The sequence below is a fragment of the Chinchilla lanigera genome, unplaced genomic scaffold (assembly GCF_000276665.1).
Source record: "Chinchilla lanigera isolate Chin_1 unplaced genomic scaffold, ChiLan1.0 scaffold00010, whole genome shotgun sequence".
Classification (NCBI taxonomy): Eukaryota; Metazoa; Chordata; class Mammalia; order Rodentia; family Chinchillidae; genus Chinchilla; species Chinchilla lanigera.
In genome coordinates this window covers 25,326,469-25,341,543 of record NW_004955411.1, presented here as the reverse complement: position 1 = coordinate 25,341,543, position 15,075 = coordinate 25,326,469, and the positions used below count along the sequence as shown (strand labels likewise).

General features: G+C 35.9%; 1 protein-coding gene across 1 annotated transcript in view; it reads left to right on the top strand.

Annotated features, from left to right (window-relative positions):
- Window positions 1-15,075, top strand: part of Usp45 (ubiquitin specific peptidase 45) — a gene marked incomplete in the record, with an annotated part of 59,748 nt that overhangs the window by 33,740 nt on the left and 10,933 nt on the right. Inside the window, 5 exon segments of the mRNA XM_013510783.1 lie at window positions 4,468-4,549; window positions 6,732-6,823; window positions 7,858-7,914; window positions 8,231-8,374; window positions 14,867-15,075. Coding sequence (XP_013366237.1) covers window positions 4,468-4,549; window positions 6,732-6,823; window positions 7,858-7,914; window positions 8,231-8,374; window positions 14,867-15,075 — 584 coding nt within the window.

The window sequence follows — 15,075 nt, the reverse complement described above, 5'->3', positions numbered from 1 at the left end:
TTTTTATTATCTTGCATATATATCACCTTAATACATTGTTGGATAGACTTATTTTAAAGGCAGAATATTTTAGCTAACTTAAACTGTATGATGTTTGACTCTTATTTTTGAAAGAAGTTCAAGATGTAGATATGCACAGTTGAACTTTTATACTGCTAAGTGATTAATGTGCTGCAGTTGTAAGCACCTCCCTGACCAGTCTCTCTTTTTTCTTTTAACCTAAATAGTCCAAAGCCTGGGTCCTAACAATGAGGACCTCAGCCCATTTATTGTATTCAACTTGATAAATAACCTGTTTTAATGACCTCTTAACAGTTTAGAGTGGAAAGTATAAATTTGTAGTTAGGATTCAGAAGCTTAACCTTTAAGAGTTAATCATTTAAACAGTTACATTGCTCTTCCTCTTTTTTAGAGTGCCAGCTTTTAACTTGTGTGCATTTTTGCATTTCAAAATATGGCAGAGTCTTTAATTATTGAAATTCATGTCTGAATTAGTAAAATGTTTAAGTTGTAAGACAGTTTTAATTTACATTAGAGATCTTTGTCTTTAGCTGCTTAAAAGGCTATAGTTATATTAAATATAGGCGAATACTAGTCTATTGGAATTTTCCATTTCAGTCCATTGAATAATTCTACATGGAATTATATCATTCTAATTTCATTTTAGTTCAATAAAATATTTTTTCAAATGATAAAAAGTAACTTCAGCTTACATAATGTCTGCAGTATATTAATTCAGATTTATTAAATTTGAGTTAGATGTTGTCTCAGCATTTGAAGATCTTCTGGGAGACATTTTATTGTTTCGATTTCCTTAGCATATATTTCATGACAGTGTAATGTATGAGTTATTTCATGTTTACTTTTATACCCTACTTCGTAAATATTTAAGTGTTTTAAATCTTGCATTTACTACCACATAGATTTAGTAAAAATAGTGAGCAGTTATAGGAATGGAACTGTTATCCAGTCAATAAATGCCACTTGTTAGCCAGGCATGGTAGCACACACCTGTAATCCCAGCACTCAGAGGCTGAGGCAGGAGGATCGTTGTGAGTTCGAGACCAGCCTGGGCTACAAAGTGAACTCAAGGCCAGCATGAACTGCACAGCGAGAACTTGTCTCAAAAAGACAAAAAAATAAAAATAAAAATTGCAGCTTGTTCTTACAATTGTTGGAGGTAGGGTATTAAAAACTTATGATATATGTTATATAACATATGTCATACACAGAATATATATGTGAATGTGCAGTTTAACACATAGTAAGAAACAATTTTCCATTACTACTCCTCTCCACCCTCACCCCCAAACCCAAGTTAAAAACTAGACTGAACCTACCATTGTGCTGGCTATGTGGCTCATTGATAGAATACTTGCCTTTCATGTACAAGGCCTTGGGTCCCATCCCTAGACACACACACACACACACACACACACACGCACTTATTAGTATCACAGAAGCTTCCTGTTCCTCTTTAAGTACTTGTCCCTACGCCAGGCATGGTGATCCCCACCTGTAATCTCAGCTTCAGAGGAGGCAGGAAGATCACAAGTTGGAGCCCAGCTTGGGATACTTATCAAGACCCTGTCTCAAAAATTAAAAGGGGTAAGGATGTAGCTCAGTGGTAATGTGTTTGTCTAGTATGTGTGAGGCTGTGGGTTCAAATACCCAATACACCAAAAACCAAATGAACAACAACAAAATAAGCCAAAACAATAACAAGACAAAATTCCTCATTAGAAGTAGCCACTATTTGGACTTTACAAAAATCATTCCATTGTTTTTCTCATAGTGTTGAGAGCTACTTGTGTATGTATTAACAGTGTAAATTATCTAGTTTTGCAAACTGGGTAGCATGCACAGACATACTGCTATTATTGGCTGAGGGATCCTAAAAGAAGAGAAGCTGAAAGAGTCTCTGGAACGTAGTGTAGCTTTCTTCTATAAAGAAGGATAAATTTGGGTCATTCATAGGAAAATGGATGCACCTTGAGACCATAATATTAAGAGAAATAAATCAGATACATGAGCTTAAATATTGCAAGGCTTCTCTTACATGAGAAACCCAAAATTATTAAATAAGTTAAAGAGCAAAATGAAAGATAGACAATAAGAAGCGGAGGTAGATCCTTTGCAGATGGGAAGGGGGCCATGAGACAGAGGGGAGGGAGGGAAGGAGACACACAAAGAACGAGGATGTGTTGTGTACGTGCACCACCTCCCCACAGTGAGTACGATCATTGTGTAATGCAGATGTGTGCTAAGACAAATTAAAAACAAAACAGATGTGTTCTTTTTTTTGTTTTTTGTTTTTTCTCCGGTACCAGGAACCGAATTCACGACCTTGCGCTTGCCAGGCAGGCGCTTTTGCCGCTGAGCTAAATCCCCAGCCCTAAAATTTCTTTAATTTTGTCAGTGACTTCCCTTATTTCTTTAGTGTGATGTTATGTATTGCCTAGGAGGTTTGCTTATCGCCTCCCCAAGGAATCAATTTTTGATTCATTTATTAACTGTCTTTAATTTTCATTTCCATTAAACTGTTTCTTCTAATTTTAGTTTTGATGCCCCTTTTCTAAATCTTTAAGGTGGCTGCCTAATGCATTTGTTTTTATTCTTTTCACTCAATTTAAATATTTAAGGCTGTGAAATATCTTGGATTCTGATATAGTGTGCTTTTATTCTCGGGGAAATGTGCAACTTGAGTTTAGTTTCTCTTTGACATAATTTTTTTTGGTGACAAAATTATGTGTCATTTTCGCACTCTAAAGTCCAGTTCAGGTAGCAGTTTTATATATTAACTTAGGATCAAGAAAAATATCATTTCAGAAATAAAAAAGAGAAAAAATCTTTTGAAAGAAAACTAACACATCTTCTCTTTTATCCCACAATCACAGTGTAAATTAGACAACATTGATCCATTAATCGGGAACACAAGTAATATAAAAGATAATAACATCAATTTAACTCTTTATTCTTGGAATTTGTAGTTTTATTTTGTCCTGAAAGTTTTCTGTGAGATTAAATCTTTCTTAAAGCATGCACAAAAATATGGAAATATAAACTTTGTCATTTACTAAGAGTTACTGAAGACATGATCATTATTGAAAATTAAGCTAAAATAAAACTGTAGCCAGGTGTGGTGGCACATGCCTGTAATCCCAGCACTCCGGAGGCTGAGGCAGGAGGATCGTTGCGACTTCGAGACCAGCCTGGGCTACAAAGTGAGCTCAAGACAAGCCTGAACTGCATCGCGAGACCCTGTCTCTTTCATTGTTTTTTTTTTTTTTTTTTGAGACAAGGTCTCACTATGCAGTTCAAACTCGCCTTGAGCTCATTTTGTAGCCTAGCCTGGTCTCGAACTTACAACGATCCTCCTGCCTCAGCCTCCCATGTACCACCACGCCTGGCTTTTTTTGGGGGGGGGGTTGAGACCCTGTCTCAAAAAGACTAAAATAAAATAAAGTAAAACTGTAATTAACATCTGGGAGATTCTTTTTGGTATGATATTAATTTTCTGGACTTTAGTCATGTGTGTGTGTATTATACATGGACAGCATAGTGACCAGATTGATATCATGTTTTTTCTTTCAATTTTTATTTTTTATTAATACATAGCTTCTTATATATTAATGACTTCTCTTGATTTTTAAGTTTTCAGTATATATAATTACATTCATTGTGGGGAGTGGATACATGTACATAATAATCTTGATTTTTTTTTTACATGCCCTTTTATTTTTATTTTATTTTATTTTATTTTATTTTGGTCTTTTTGAGACAGGGTCTCGCTATGCAGTTCAGGCTGGCCTTGGGCTCACTTTGTAGCCCAGGCTGGTCTTGAACTCTCAGTGATCCTCCTGCTTCAGCTTCCCAAGTACTGGGATTATAGGAGTACGCCACCATGCCCAGCTACATGCCCTTTTAAAGGTTTCTTTTTTAACAAAAAATTTTAAATTGTTTTTTTTTTTTTTTTCCCCCCCCCCCCCCCCCCCCCCCCGGTATGGGGAATCAAACTGAGGACCTCGCACTTGCCAGGCAGGCGCTTGTGCCACTGAGCTATATCCCTGGCTCTCTTTTGTTTTGTTTTTGTCCTGATTAAGTAATGTCATTTTAGAGATAGAGGGAAAGGGAATAAACTTACCCTAAGTCTATAAGAAAAATCAATCTGGGTTGCTTGCTTTTTGTAGACTAATAAAAACATTTTAAACCCAAGAAAACCTAAACAGGAAGGAACCTAGGCATTGACTCATGAGAATTTGGCATTAGAAAGTTATTCATTCATGGAGTTTTAGAACTGTGAATAAAAGGACATATTTTATGTTTTTAAAAAAAGTTACTCATTTTATTTTCAGGTTAGGGAACTGGGATCCACAGTGTACCTTGCTACTTGAAAGTCTTTTTACTAAGAGGGTGAGGTCTGAGTTAACTAGTACTAGATCTGATTCTATTAATTTTGTTTTACAGAGAATACAGGCTAGCATTCTAAAAGCATTTAACAATCCAACTACTAAAACTGCTGATGATGAAACTAGAAAAAAAGTCAAAGGTATGTTGACTCTTTTAACTGTTAAAATATTTTTGTAGAAGAAAACATTAAAAGTTTCTTTCCAGCAGAAAAAAGACTAAGCATTATATAAACTAATTCTCTAAAGTAGTGGCCTTAAGAGGAGTATATACTTACACCAGTGACTGTAGGATGCTCTAGTGGGACATAGAAAATGTTAGAATGCATGCATGTGAATTTTTAAATATCACATAGATTGATACTCCTATGTAAGAATTTCTAAGGATGACTTGAAAGATTGTTGAAAGTGTCTGTTTCCCTTCAAAGTTCACATTTATTATGTGGTATCATTTTGGTGCTTAGATAAATAGACTTATGGGTCTTATCTAGTTTTGTCTAGCTACAGTGCTTAAGTGCTCCAAAGGCAAAGAAGCCAATTACTGAAGAGAGTACTGAGAAGTCAAGGACTTATTGGCCGCTCTTAGTACTTGCTCTTCATCAATTAAATATGGGGCAAAAGTAATGATTATTGCTCAGTTGCACAGTGCCTTACTGCAAGCACAAGGTTGTGAGTTTGATTCCCTGTACCACACACACACAAAAAGATCATTTAAATAAAGTTGGTGAGGGCCGGGGATATAGCTCACCAGCACAAGCGCCTACCTGGCAAGCGTAAGGTCCTGAGTTAGATTTCCAGTACCCCCCGCCAAAAAAAGTAAAAATAAAAGTAAAGTTGGTCACTTATATTAGTGAATATGAGTTTAGGAATGTGAGTTTCCACCTTACACTGACAATTTACCTAGTCCTAAGTGTACATTCTACCGTGAGATATTACCTAACGTTAGTATTAAGTCCTTTTTTAAATTAATTTTTTGCTATACTAGGCATTGAACTCAGGGCCTTTGCACTGAGCACGTTACCACTCCTCTTTATTTTTTATTTTGAGACAGAGCCTCACTAAGTCACTAAGTTGCCCAGGGTGGGCTCAAACTTGCAACCCTTATACCTCAGCCTCCCAAAGTGATCGTGTACCACTAGGTCCAGCTTTGTCATTTTTAGGAGACATTTTAAAGTGTATGTTACCTACTTCTTTTCTAACTTCTATTTTTTATATTTGTATAATTTTCATACTACATGTCTAGAATTTATAAACAAACATACATACATTGTTACTGCATGCTCCAAAACTCTGACTGTACAGTTAAATGCTGAAGATTTTGTTTCTCGGGTTTATTCCATATTCGTTTGTGTGGGGATAGTGCCATCTAGTGCATGGTGGAATAATAGCCCAGATTTTCTTGCCTTTTCTGTAATATTTTCCATTGTAATCCCTTGTACAGTTTTTCTTAATGAAACATTTTAATTTATCATAGCATTTCTAAATAGTTATGTAGTTAATAAATGTTTGTTAACATTAATATGTGCAAATATAAATCTGGCCTGTCATTCAGTGCCTCAGATAACCCTTTAAATGATTTCAAATGCTATTTATATGAAACTTGAAGGTAGAGGCTCCAAAAGAATAGAAGTTGGAAAGAGGGTGAATATTTATTAATATGCTTTCTCCCTCATGGCTTATTAGGGAAACTTTCAAATTTCTGTTAAGGTAGAGATAATAGTAAAATGTAGCCTCTTGTATTTATTGCCTAGCTTAAACCCATTTATAGCTTACTATGTTTAATCATTTTCTCCCTACCCCATATTATTTTAAGTCATATCAAAGGCAGTCTCTTTTCATTAATAAATGCTTCCCAAGAAAAATAACTTTAACTTGTAGAAGTAATGTTCAGCATGTTTGTACGTATGGTTAGATGAATTAATTGCCCCTATTAATTCCTTATACTACACCGTTCACTTGTCTTTTCAAAGCAGTGGTCCTGGCAACTGCAGCCCTGAAAGCATAGTCTTTCCCCTCATCCTTTTGTTTACTTCGGTGTGAGATGCAGAGTCGGAAGGGTTTCAGGGGAGAAGCTGAGGTGTGGTGTGAACAGCGGTTAATGTTCTAGTCCACCTCTGAAGTTTAAGCGCAGGTCATTATTTCCTGGAGACTGGTACTTGACAGTCATATCTCCTCTACAAAATCGTAAAGGAGAAAAAGACAGTATAAACTTATATTCAGTGTGATTCAGGAAATTTTCCCAACTCAGATTACTTTTGAATAGAGAATAGCATTTAACACTTTGGGTGGCTGGTTTTTTTGGTTAAAAACGTATGATTTTTACAGCGTATGGAAAAGAAGGTGTGAAAATGAACTTCATAGATCGGATCTTTATTGGTGAATTAACCAGCACAGTCATGTGTGAAGAATGTGCAAATGTAGGTATTGTGAAATTCACTTTGTGGAATAGATTAAAAGTACATCATTTTATTATTTTTTCTCTTACATATAATGATGCACAGTTGTTTAGAAAGTTTATGAAGTTTCTAAAAGCCTTTTAAAAATATACCCTACACTCCTAGAAAGACATAATTTTTAATTACTTTTTTCAAGTAAATGTTTATGTGTGTGATACCCCTCTTGACACACCTATGTTGTGCTTTTAACCTATCATAATATACTAGAATATATAAACTACCTGTTTAGACTGAAATGAGAAACTTCTGTGAAGAAGTAACTGTGTTACATGGCAATGTCCTAAAATGTAATTCCAGTTGAAATAATGTAGTGACATAACATGGTGATTCTATGATGTCTGATTGAAATTTTATATTTATATGACTTAAGTTTTGTGTGTGTGTATATTTTTGGATTTGGATTTTTTGGATTTTGGATTTTGTGTGTGTGTATTTTTGGATTTGGAAATAATTTTCATTTTAAATGACATCTTTAACGATAACTTAAAGCACGTATAAATGTTTATAGATTTTCATTTCCTTAGTATGGAATATTTCTTTGATAAGTTTAAACTTTTATCAGACTTTGATGGTAAAAGGAAGTTTTTATGTCCATTTTTCTTGTCCCAGATTATGGAGAACTTTTCTCCCCCCTCTAAGATTATAAACTGTCTATTCTTCTAGACTATCACGTGTAGAATGGGTCTGCATGGTGGATCACTTACATTTCTAGAATATTCAATATAGAACTTGATTTTTTTCTCACAAAAATAGAAAATATTTTTAAAAACAGAATTATTGTAAGGAACCTGTGAAATACTGTCAGTATCTCACTTATTAATGGCTTTTTCTTAACATTTTATACCTTGTTTTAACTTAAAATTTTAAGTTGCCAGAACTTTTGATTTCTTTGATACTTTATAAAACTACATGTTTATATTAGAATTTTTTTTTTTTTTTGGCACCAGGATATATTAGAATTCTAATTGAAGTTCTTGATCTGTTTTCTTTTGAAGATCTCCACAGTGAAAGATCCTTTCATTGATATATCACTTCCTATAATAGAAGAAAGGGTAAGGGAAAAAACTAATCATGAGACTTTTGTAAAAATATTCATTCATTTATTTAGACATTTGTTGAGTATATTATCAAGTGTCTGAGCGTCCATCTTTTTATACATTATTGAGTTGATATTGGGGTTTGTGCAAATGTACATAAAACATGATATAGTTCTTATTCTAGAATTTAAATTTCTATGCTTTGTATTTTGAGAGTTAATGTTAAAATATTACCTTTTTGCATTTCAAGTGAGTTAGGAATTTTACAAAGAAGATGATATCCAGAATTCATTTGCTAACAGAGTTTGCTATGTATGTGGCATCCAAATAGGTTTCAAAACCTGTACTTTTGGGAAAAGTGAATAAATGTAGAAGTTCACAGGAGGCAGATCATGATCAGTGCAGTGGTGCTGTTGCTGCAGAAAGTGCTCCTCAGCCCAGAGCTGCCAAGAAGCACCCTTCCTCCAAAGACAAGGTAAGTCTAGGAGCACTTACCTGTTAGTCATCTGGTTTTCACACTTTTTACTAGGAAAAATTTCAAGTGTATACAAAAGTAGAGAAGACCATATAATCACACCCTGTGCACCCATTTGTCAGCTTCACAGTTACCAACTTATGGCTGATCAGACTTCCCTGCATCTACCCATATTCTTCCCTTCACCCATCCCAGACTATTTAGAAATAAATGCCAAATATATACTTCAAGATATATTTCTAAAAGATATTCTGTAGTGCTTGCCTAGCACCTCTAAGACCCTGAGTTTGATACCTACCACTGCAAAAAGGAGAAAAAATGTACGAGATGTTTCTTATAAAAATATAAGCACAGTATTATCATCATAAATTTAAAATATCAATAACTTCATAGTAACATCTAGTATTCAATCATCACTTAAATTTCTGTAATTGTTTTATACTCAGTTTTTGCTTTTTAAAGTTTTGAGTTTAGTATCTTAACAAGATCTTTAGATTACAGTTGATTGTCATTTTTCTTTAGTCTCTTTAATCTACATTTTCCCTCCTACTTTTTTTTGGCAGTTTATTTGCTGATTTTTTAAAACATTTTCCCATACTCAGTAATATTTCATTTTCTGTTGGCTTCTCATGGTATTAACAGGTTTTTCTATGTCCTTCATTTCTTCTCTAAGGCAGTTAGGTGTAGAGGAAACAATAGTTCAGGTTTGATTATTTCATTTTTTGGTTTGCTTTTTATTTTTTGAGAGAGGGTCTCTATGCAGTTCAGGCTGGCCTTGAATTCGCTCAGGCTAGCCTTGGACTTGTGGCAATCCTCCTGTCTCAGCCTCCTGAGTGCTGGGATTACAGGTGTGTACCACCATGCCTGGCTGTTTGACTAGAAAACTTTTAAGTGGTTGAATATTTTACTATCAAGGAGGTATACAAAAAGTTTGGGGTATCTCTTTCCATGTTATTATTAGTCATTTATGACCATTATCTAAACTCATTATTTTATTGAAGACATACCTGGTTATTGAATTTTTCTCCAAAATGGAAATAAATCAGCCAGCTGTGGTGGTACACCCCTGTAATCCCAGAATGTGAGAGGCTGAGGAAGGTCATGAGTTGGAGGCCAGCCTAGGCTGTATGGTAACTTCAAGGACAGCTGTGTGTACAACATAGCAAGACTGTCTCAAAACATGCACCAAAAAGGAAAGAAATCAATCTAAGTTTATGTTTCATTAAAGAAAAAACTTAACCAGGTGTGGTAATGCATGTCCATAATCCCAGATATACCATAAGCTGAGGCGGAAGGATCCTAAGTTCAAAGGCAGCAAGGGCAAATTAGTGAGACTGTGTCTCAAAATAGCAAACAAAAAAAACAGGACTGGTGATGTAGTTGTGCTATGTGCAAGTCCCTGGGTTCAAATAAAATGATAAAATGATTTGTACTAACTTGCCAAATACCAAGTTCACCTTCCTCTGTTAGAAGGCTTGCCAGTGGCATCATGTTTTCATTAAATAAAAGCTATATTATTTTTGCTTCATAAGAGATGTAGTGTAGTTAAATATTTTTGAACATATGATTTATTCTAATAATGTAAAACCAAAGTAGTTTTACTGGAATCGCCTGTGGAATTTGAAAAGATTGAAGTATTTCAGTACTGTTGATATATTCCTACAAAGCACCAGTTATTGACATACGAATGTAAAGTGATTTTTTCCTTATTTTTGTTTAGTTTAAGTTAATAGATGATTCTGTGGTGTTGGTCAAAATAGTTATTAGTAGCTCTGTTCTCCAAATGTTGCAAGAAATACTGTCCTGGTCAGGAGCTAAAAATATGCTTCCATGATATGGACCCTTGTCTGTAGTTCAAAGATGGATAGATACAACATGGGTATAATTTGGGCTTCTGCTGAAGAAATTGGACCTATTCTTTATTGAAAAACATTTTTCATGTAATAGTAAAGTTCAAAGTTACTTTTTTTTAGCTCATAGCAGAGCAGAAAAATTTGCATATATTTTTTAAATTACAAAAGCACAGTTCCATTAACAATTCTAAGAGGCATATTCAAGAGGCAAAATGTTAAATGGCATAAATGTATTACAGTCATTAGAAATTTTATGTTTAAGTCAGGTGTGGGTGTTTCCTGCCTATAATCCCAGCACTCAGGAAGCTGAGGCAGGAGGATCACAAATTGGAGGCTACCCAGAGAGAGTAGTCATGACTTCAAAGCTGGTTTTGACTACATAGAGAGACCCTGTCTCACAAAACAAAACAAAACAAAACAAAACAAAACAAAACAAGAAAAGAAACAGAGAGGGAGAGAAAGAAAATTTTCTATGTTTAGAAGTTATTTTCCAGTAATTCAGTCATAAAATCAGAATGATTAACTACCAATTTGAGTACTAATTTTATAAAAATCACTAGTTATTAAGCTTGATAGTACAGCAAATAATAAGGGTAGAAAGTTAACACTGACACACTTTCTTACTAGTAGTCCATGCTTTAATTTGTTACTTGCAGCATATCTGTGACAAAAACAGAAGCTCTTTGCATCTTTTAAAATTAATAATAGAGGTACAAGTATTGGTGGTGAATTGTTGAGTTTTTCAGCAGTTCACTTTGCTAAGTTATACGGCAGTTATCTTAAAACCTTAAAAAGTTCAAAATGAGGAATAACAAAAAAAAATACAGTGAAAATTAGCTGAGAAAACTTTGCCTTCCTTTTGGAAGTTACCAGTGTTTCTCTTGAAAAAATGAAATTTCTTTTGCTTTCTGACAACACAGGCAAATAATAAAACTAGTTAAAACACAGTAAGACTAATAGGTACAATTTCTAATCTAATTACAGAAAATATTAATAAAAACAAAAGGCAGATAGAGTAAATATCCATAGCCATACAAGATGCTTCTTAAATAGTTCAAAGTCTAAGATCAAGTAAGTCCTCACAAATGGCCACCAAAAGGTAAACTATATGAACACTTCATTCTGTGGGCTGTTTCTCTTCCTTTCTTTCCCCTCTTCACACATTAAAAAAAAATGCTTATTATATAAATGTAGAAACTGGAAGATTTCAAGATGATACCTCTAAAATCTTTCCTCAGCTTATTAAGTCAGAAAGAAATCCAGAGGTCTAATTTGCTGGGCCATATAAATGTATTCTCTCTCTCTCTCTCTCTCTCTCGCTCTCTCTCGCTCTCGCTCTCGCTCTCGGTGTCTCTCTCTCTCTCTCTTTCTCTGTTTCTCTCTTGCAATAAGGTTTCACTATGTAGTTTAGGCTGGCCTTGAACTCACTATGTAGCCTAGGTTTGCCTCTTACTGACCTCAATCCTCTTGCCTCAGCCTCCTGAGAGCTGGGATTACAGGTATGCATCTCTATACCTGGCCCAAATTGTTAGTTTTCTAAAATAAGTTATCACAAATTACAGAAACCTGTGTTGTACACAGGTATCCATTACTGAGGTTATATTCAGAAAATCATGGTTCTCTTACCTGTGTGGAAGAAGTTAAGTTTTAATTTTCCCAGTCTTTACCAAAAGACTCTTGGTATAGTTATAGTATTTATCAGCATACTTAAAGATAGATTTGAGGGGCTGGGGATATAACTCAGTGGCAGAATGTGTGCTTTGCAGCTCTGGACTTTACACCCTGCACCATAAAAAAATTAAAAGCTATGACTTTAAAAAGATGAAAGGAGTTGAGTACAGTGGCACATACTTATAGTCCGAGCTACTCAGGAGGCTGAGGCAAGAAGATCATGTAAGAGGATCACTTGATCTGAAGAATTTGAGCCTAGGCAACTTAGTTGAGATCCTGTCTCCTAACAAAATTTACATTCAAAGGAATTTTACGGGTCATTATTTTTCCATTGCTTACAGTATTATGTGGAAATGTTTGAAAAATGGCATTTTGTCCTATGTAAATATTTTAAGGGATTAAATTAAACAGAATTTAGCAGTTTGTAGTTTCCAACTCTAAATAACATAGTTGCGAGGATATTTCCATTTATCACATAGTGTTGGCTCAGAATTTACCACTGGGAAATTTGAGAACACCCAAGAAAGAGGAAAGACGTATTTTTCTTTGAATATCTTCATCAGTCTTACCTTTTCAAGGTTTAAAGTAGACATTGCCTCCATTACTTAACGGCGTATGTAACAAAAACAGAAGCTCTCTGCCTCCTTTAGAATCAGTAAAGAGGTATAGGTACTGATTTGATAGAAAACCGTTGAGCTTTTACCTCCTCTTTTTGTGAATTTATACTACAGTTTTGTCATTAAAACCTCACGAAGTTCAGTATGAAGAGTGGTAAAGAAGCACTGGGTTAAAAAACTAAAAGTGAACCAAGGCAGTAATATGATTATGTGGAGAGTGCCGGCGCTGGGGGAAGGTGGAGGATCTGAACTGAGAGTATGTGAAAAGGGGGGCGGAGAATAAAAAATTTTGTTGGAAAACTGTGCAAAGCAACCAAGTATTACCAACCCCCGAGAGAGGTGCTCTGTCTTGTGGATGAGGAAACTGGGATCCCGAGATACCCAGAAATACCCCAGCAGCCCAGCCGCAGGCGGCAGAGTGTGACTGGAAACCTGGGCGGCAGTTCCCCAGTCATGCTCTTCCGCAGCAGCTCTTTGGAAATGAAGGCTTCTTCATGCAGTCTCGATTACCTTCTGGGAACAGTCTTTCATCCTAATTTGTATTATAAACTTAAAGATAATTTTTAAATGAACTACATCTAGCCTGTGTCCACCAAGATCGAAACGTGGATGGAGCAGGCATTTTAATATTTCATTCCGAGTAGGGGGGTAAAAAAGGACGGATGGAACGATCTTGATCAAAAGTTCCTAAAACTGGCTGCTCATCAGAATCAGTCACCTGTTTATTAAGACAGATTCTCAAGTTTCTTTCTTTTCTTTTGTACCTTTTCTTTTCTTTTTTCCTTGTAGCATTTCCAAGTGATAATGCCTTAGGTAGGTATTTTTAAAAACAGCAGTAAATCCTCTGAGGCAATTCTGATAATCACCTGAGTTCTGGAGCTACTGAATTAGAAATTAAATGAATTAGATTCTGAGCACTATTTTATTAATTAGCTATAAGATATTGGACAAATTGTAGAAAATCTGTACGGATCTGTATTTCCCCAGTGACCATTAATATTACTACCTAAGAAGAAAGTTTAGTTTTTAGAAACCACTACATAAATTGAACATAGCAGAACTTCCTGAATGTTACAATAAATTTCATTATGATATCCCTGTAATAGACTAAATACTCATGGTAAAAATAAATATCTTATTTTAGTTTAGGGAGTTCACAGTACTTGGTAAATGTGAGAACTAATTTATTTTCCTGATTTTGAAGATGAAAAAATGGAGGCACAAACACCTTATAATTTATTTTTCTCCTTTCCTCTGGAATAACTAAAAGTGAATAATGTGTATGCAGTTCATGGCACTCTTTCCTTTATTTTGTCCCTTAAGTCAACCTTCAGGAAAAGGACAGTATAACTCAAACTTTCAGCTGCGAGAAACCTGTAGTGCAATTATTCTGGTAGAATAAAAATCTTTGGTTAAATTATTTGTGGGGATATAGCTCAGTGGCATAGCACCTGCCTAACAAGCGCAAGGTCCTGAGTTTGATTTCCTGGTACCAAAAAAAAAAAAAAAAAACCTGACAAACTATTTTTTCTTTTTTTTTTTTACCCCTCTCCAAACTTGGGTTTTTACACAAGAAACAATGTTGGCACTACTTAGCCCTGGTAGCAGAACTATGGCAGTCAGGCAACACTGTCATGATAGCTTGGGCAACTTAGAGAGACCCTAACTAAAAAAAAAAAATACAGGGTTGGGGATGTAGGTCAGTGTGAATGCTCTGTTCAGCTGCTGCACCAAAAAGAAAAAAAAAAAAAAACCGCAACAAAAAAACCCCAAAACAACAAAACAGGAAAGACGTATTGAAAAGTCTCCCTCAGGCAGGCATGGTGGCACATGCCTGTAATCACAGCACTTGGGAGGCTGAGGGAGGAGGATTGCTGAGAGTTCGAGGCCAGCCTGAACTATATAGAGAGACCCTGTCTTAAAAAGCAAGTCTCCTCATAGCTCTCTTCTATAAAGCCCTGTTGGTGACTACTGTTGTTAGTTTCTCATGTTTTTTGTTTTGGTTTTCTTTTTGAGATAGGGCCTCGCTATACAGTTCAGGCTGGTCTTGAGCTCACTTTGTAGCCTAGGCTGGTCTCGAACTCGAAACGATCCTCCTGCCTCAGCCTCCCAACGGCTGGGATTACAGGCGTGCGCCACCACGCCCGGCCTTCATGTAAAGCTTTACTTCTGAGTTGGAAGTACGTATTTGTATATCTTCTGTTGCTGCTAGTTCAGGTGGAATCAGGAAATGGATCTCAGAAAAGTAGTACAGTATTTAATACTTATGGAACAGTTAAGTGGAACTTAATGACATTTATTTTCAGTAAGGCCACAAGAGTCTTTGCCCTGAAAACACTGTCCACTTACAGAACCATGACAGGAAACACGTAAGAAAGTCGTCACCCGGGGAAGAGAAGACTGGTGGGCAGAAAGGCGCCGGCCTCGGGGTGAGCGGCGGGGGCGCCGCGTGTGCGGGCGCCGAGAGCCCCAGCGACGGCAGCGAGAAGGCGGCCAGCCCGGCCGAGGGCAGCGCCAGTGCCGACGCGGACAGCGAGGCCTCGGAGTCGGAGCGCGCGGC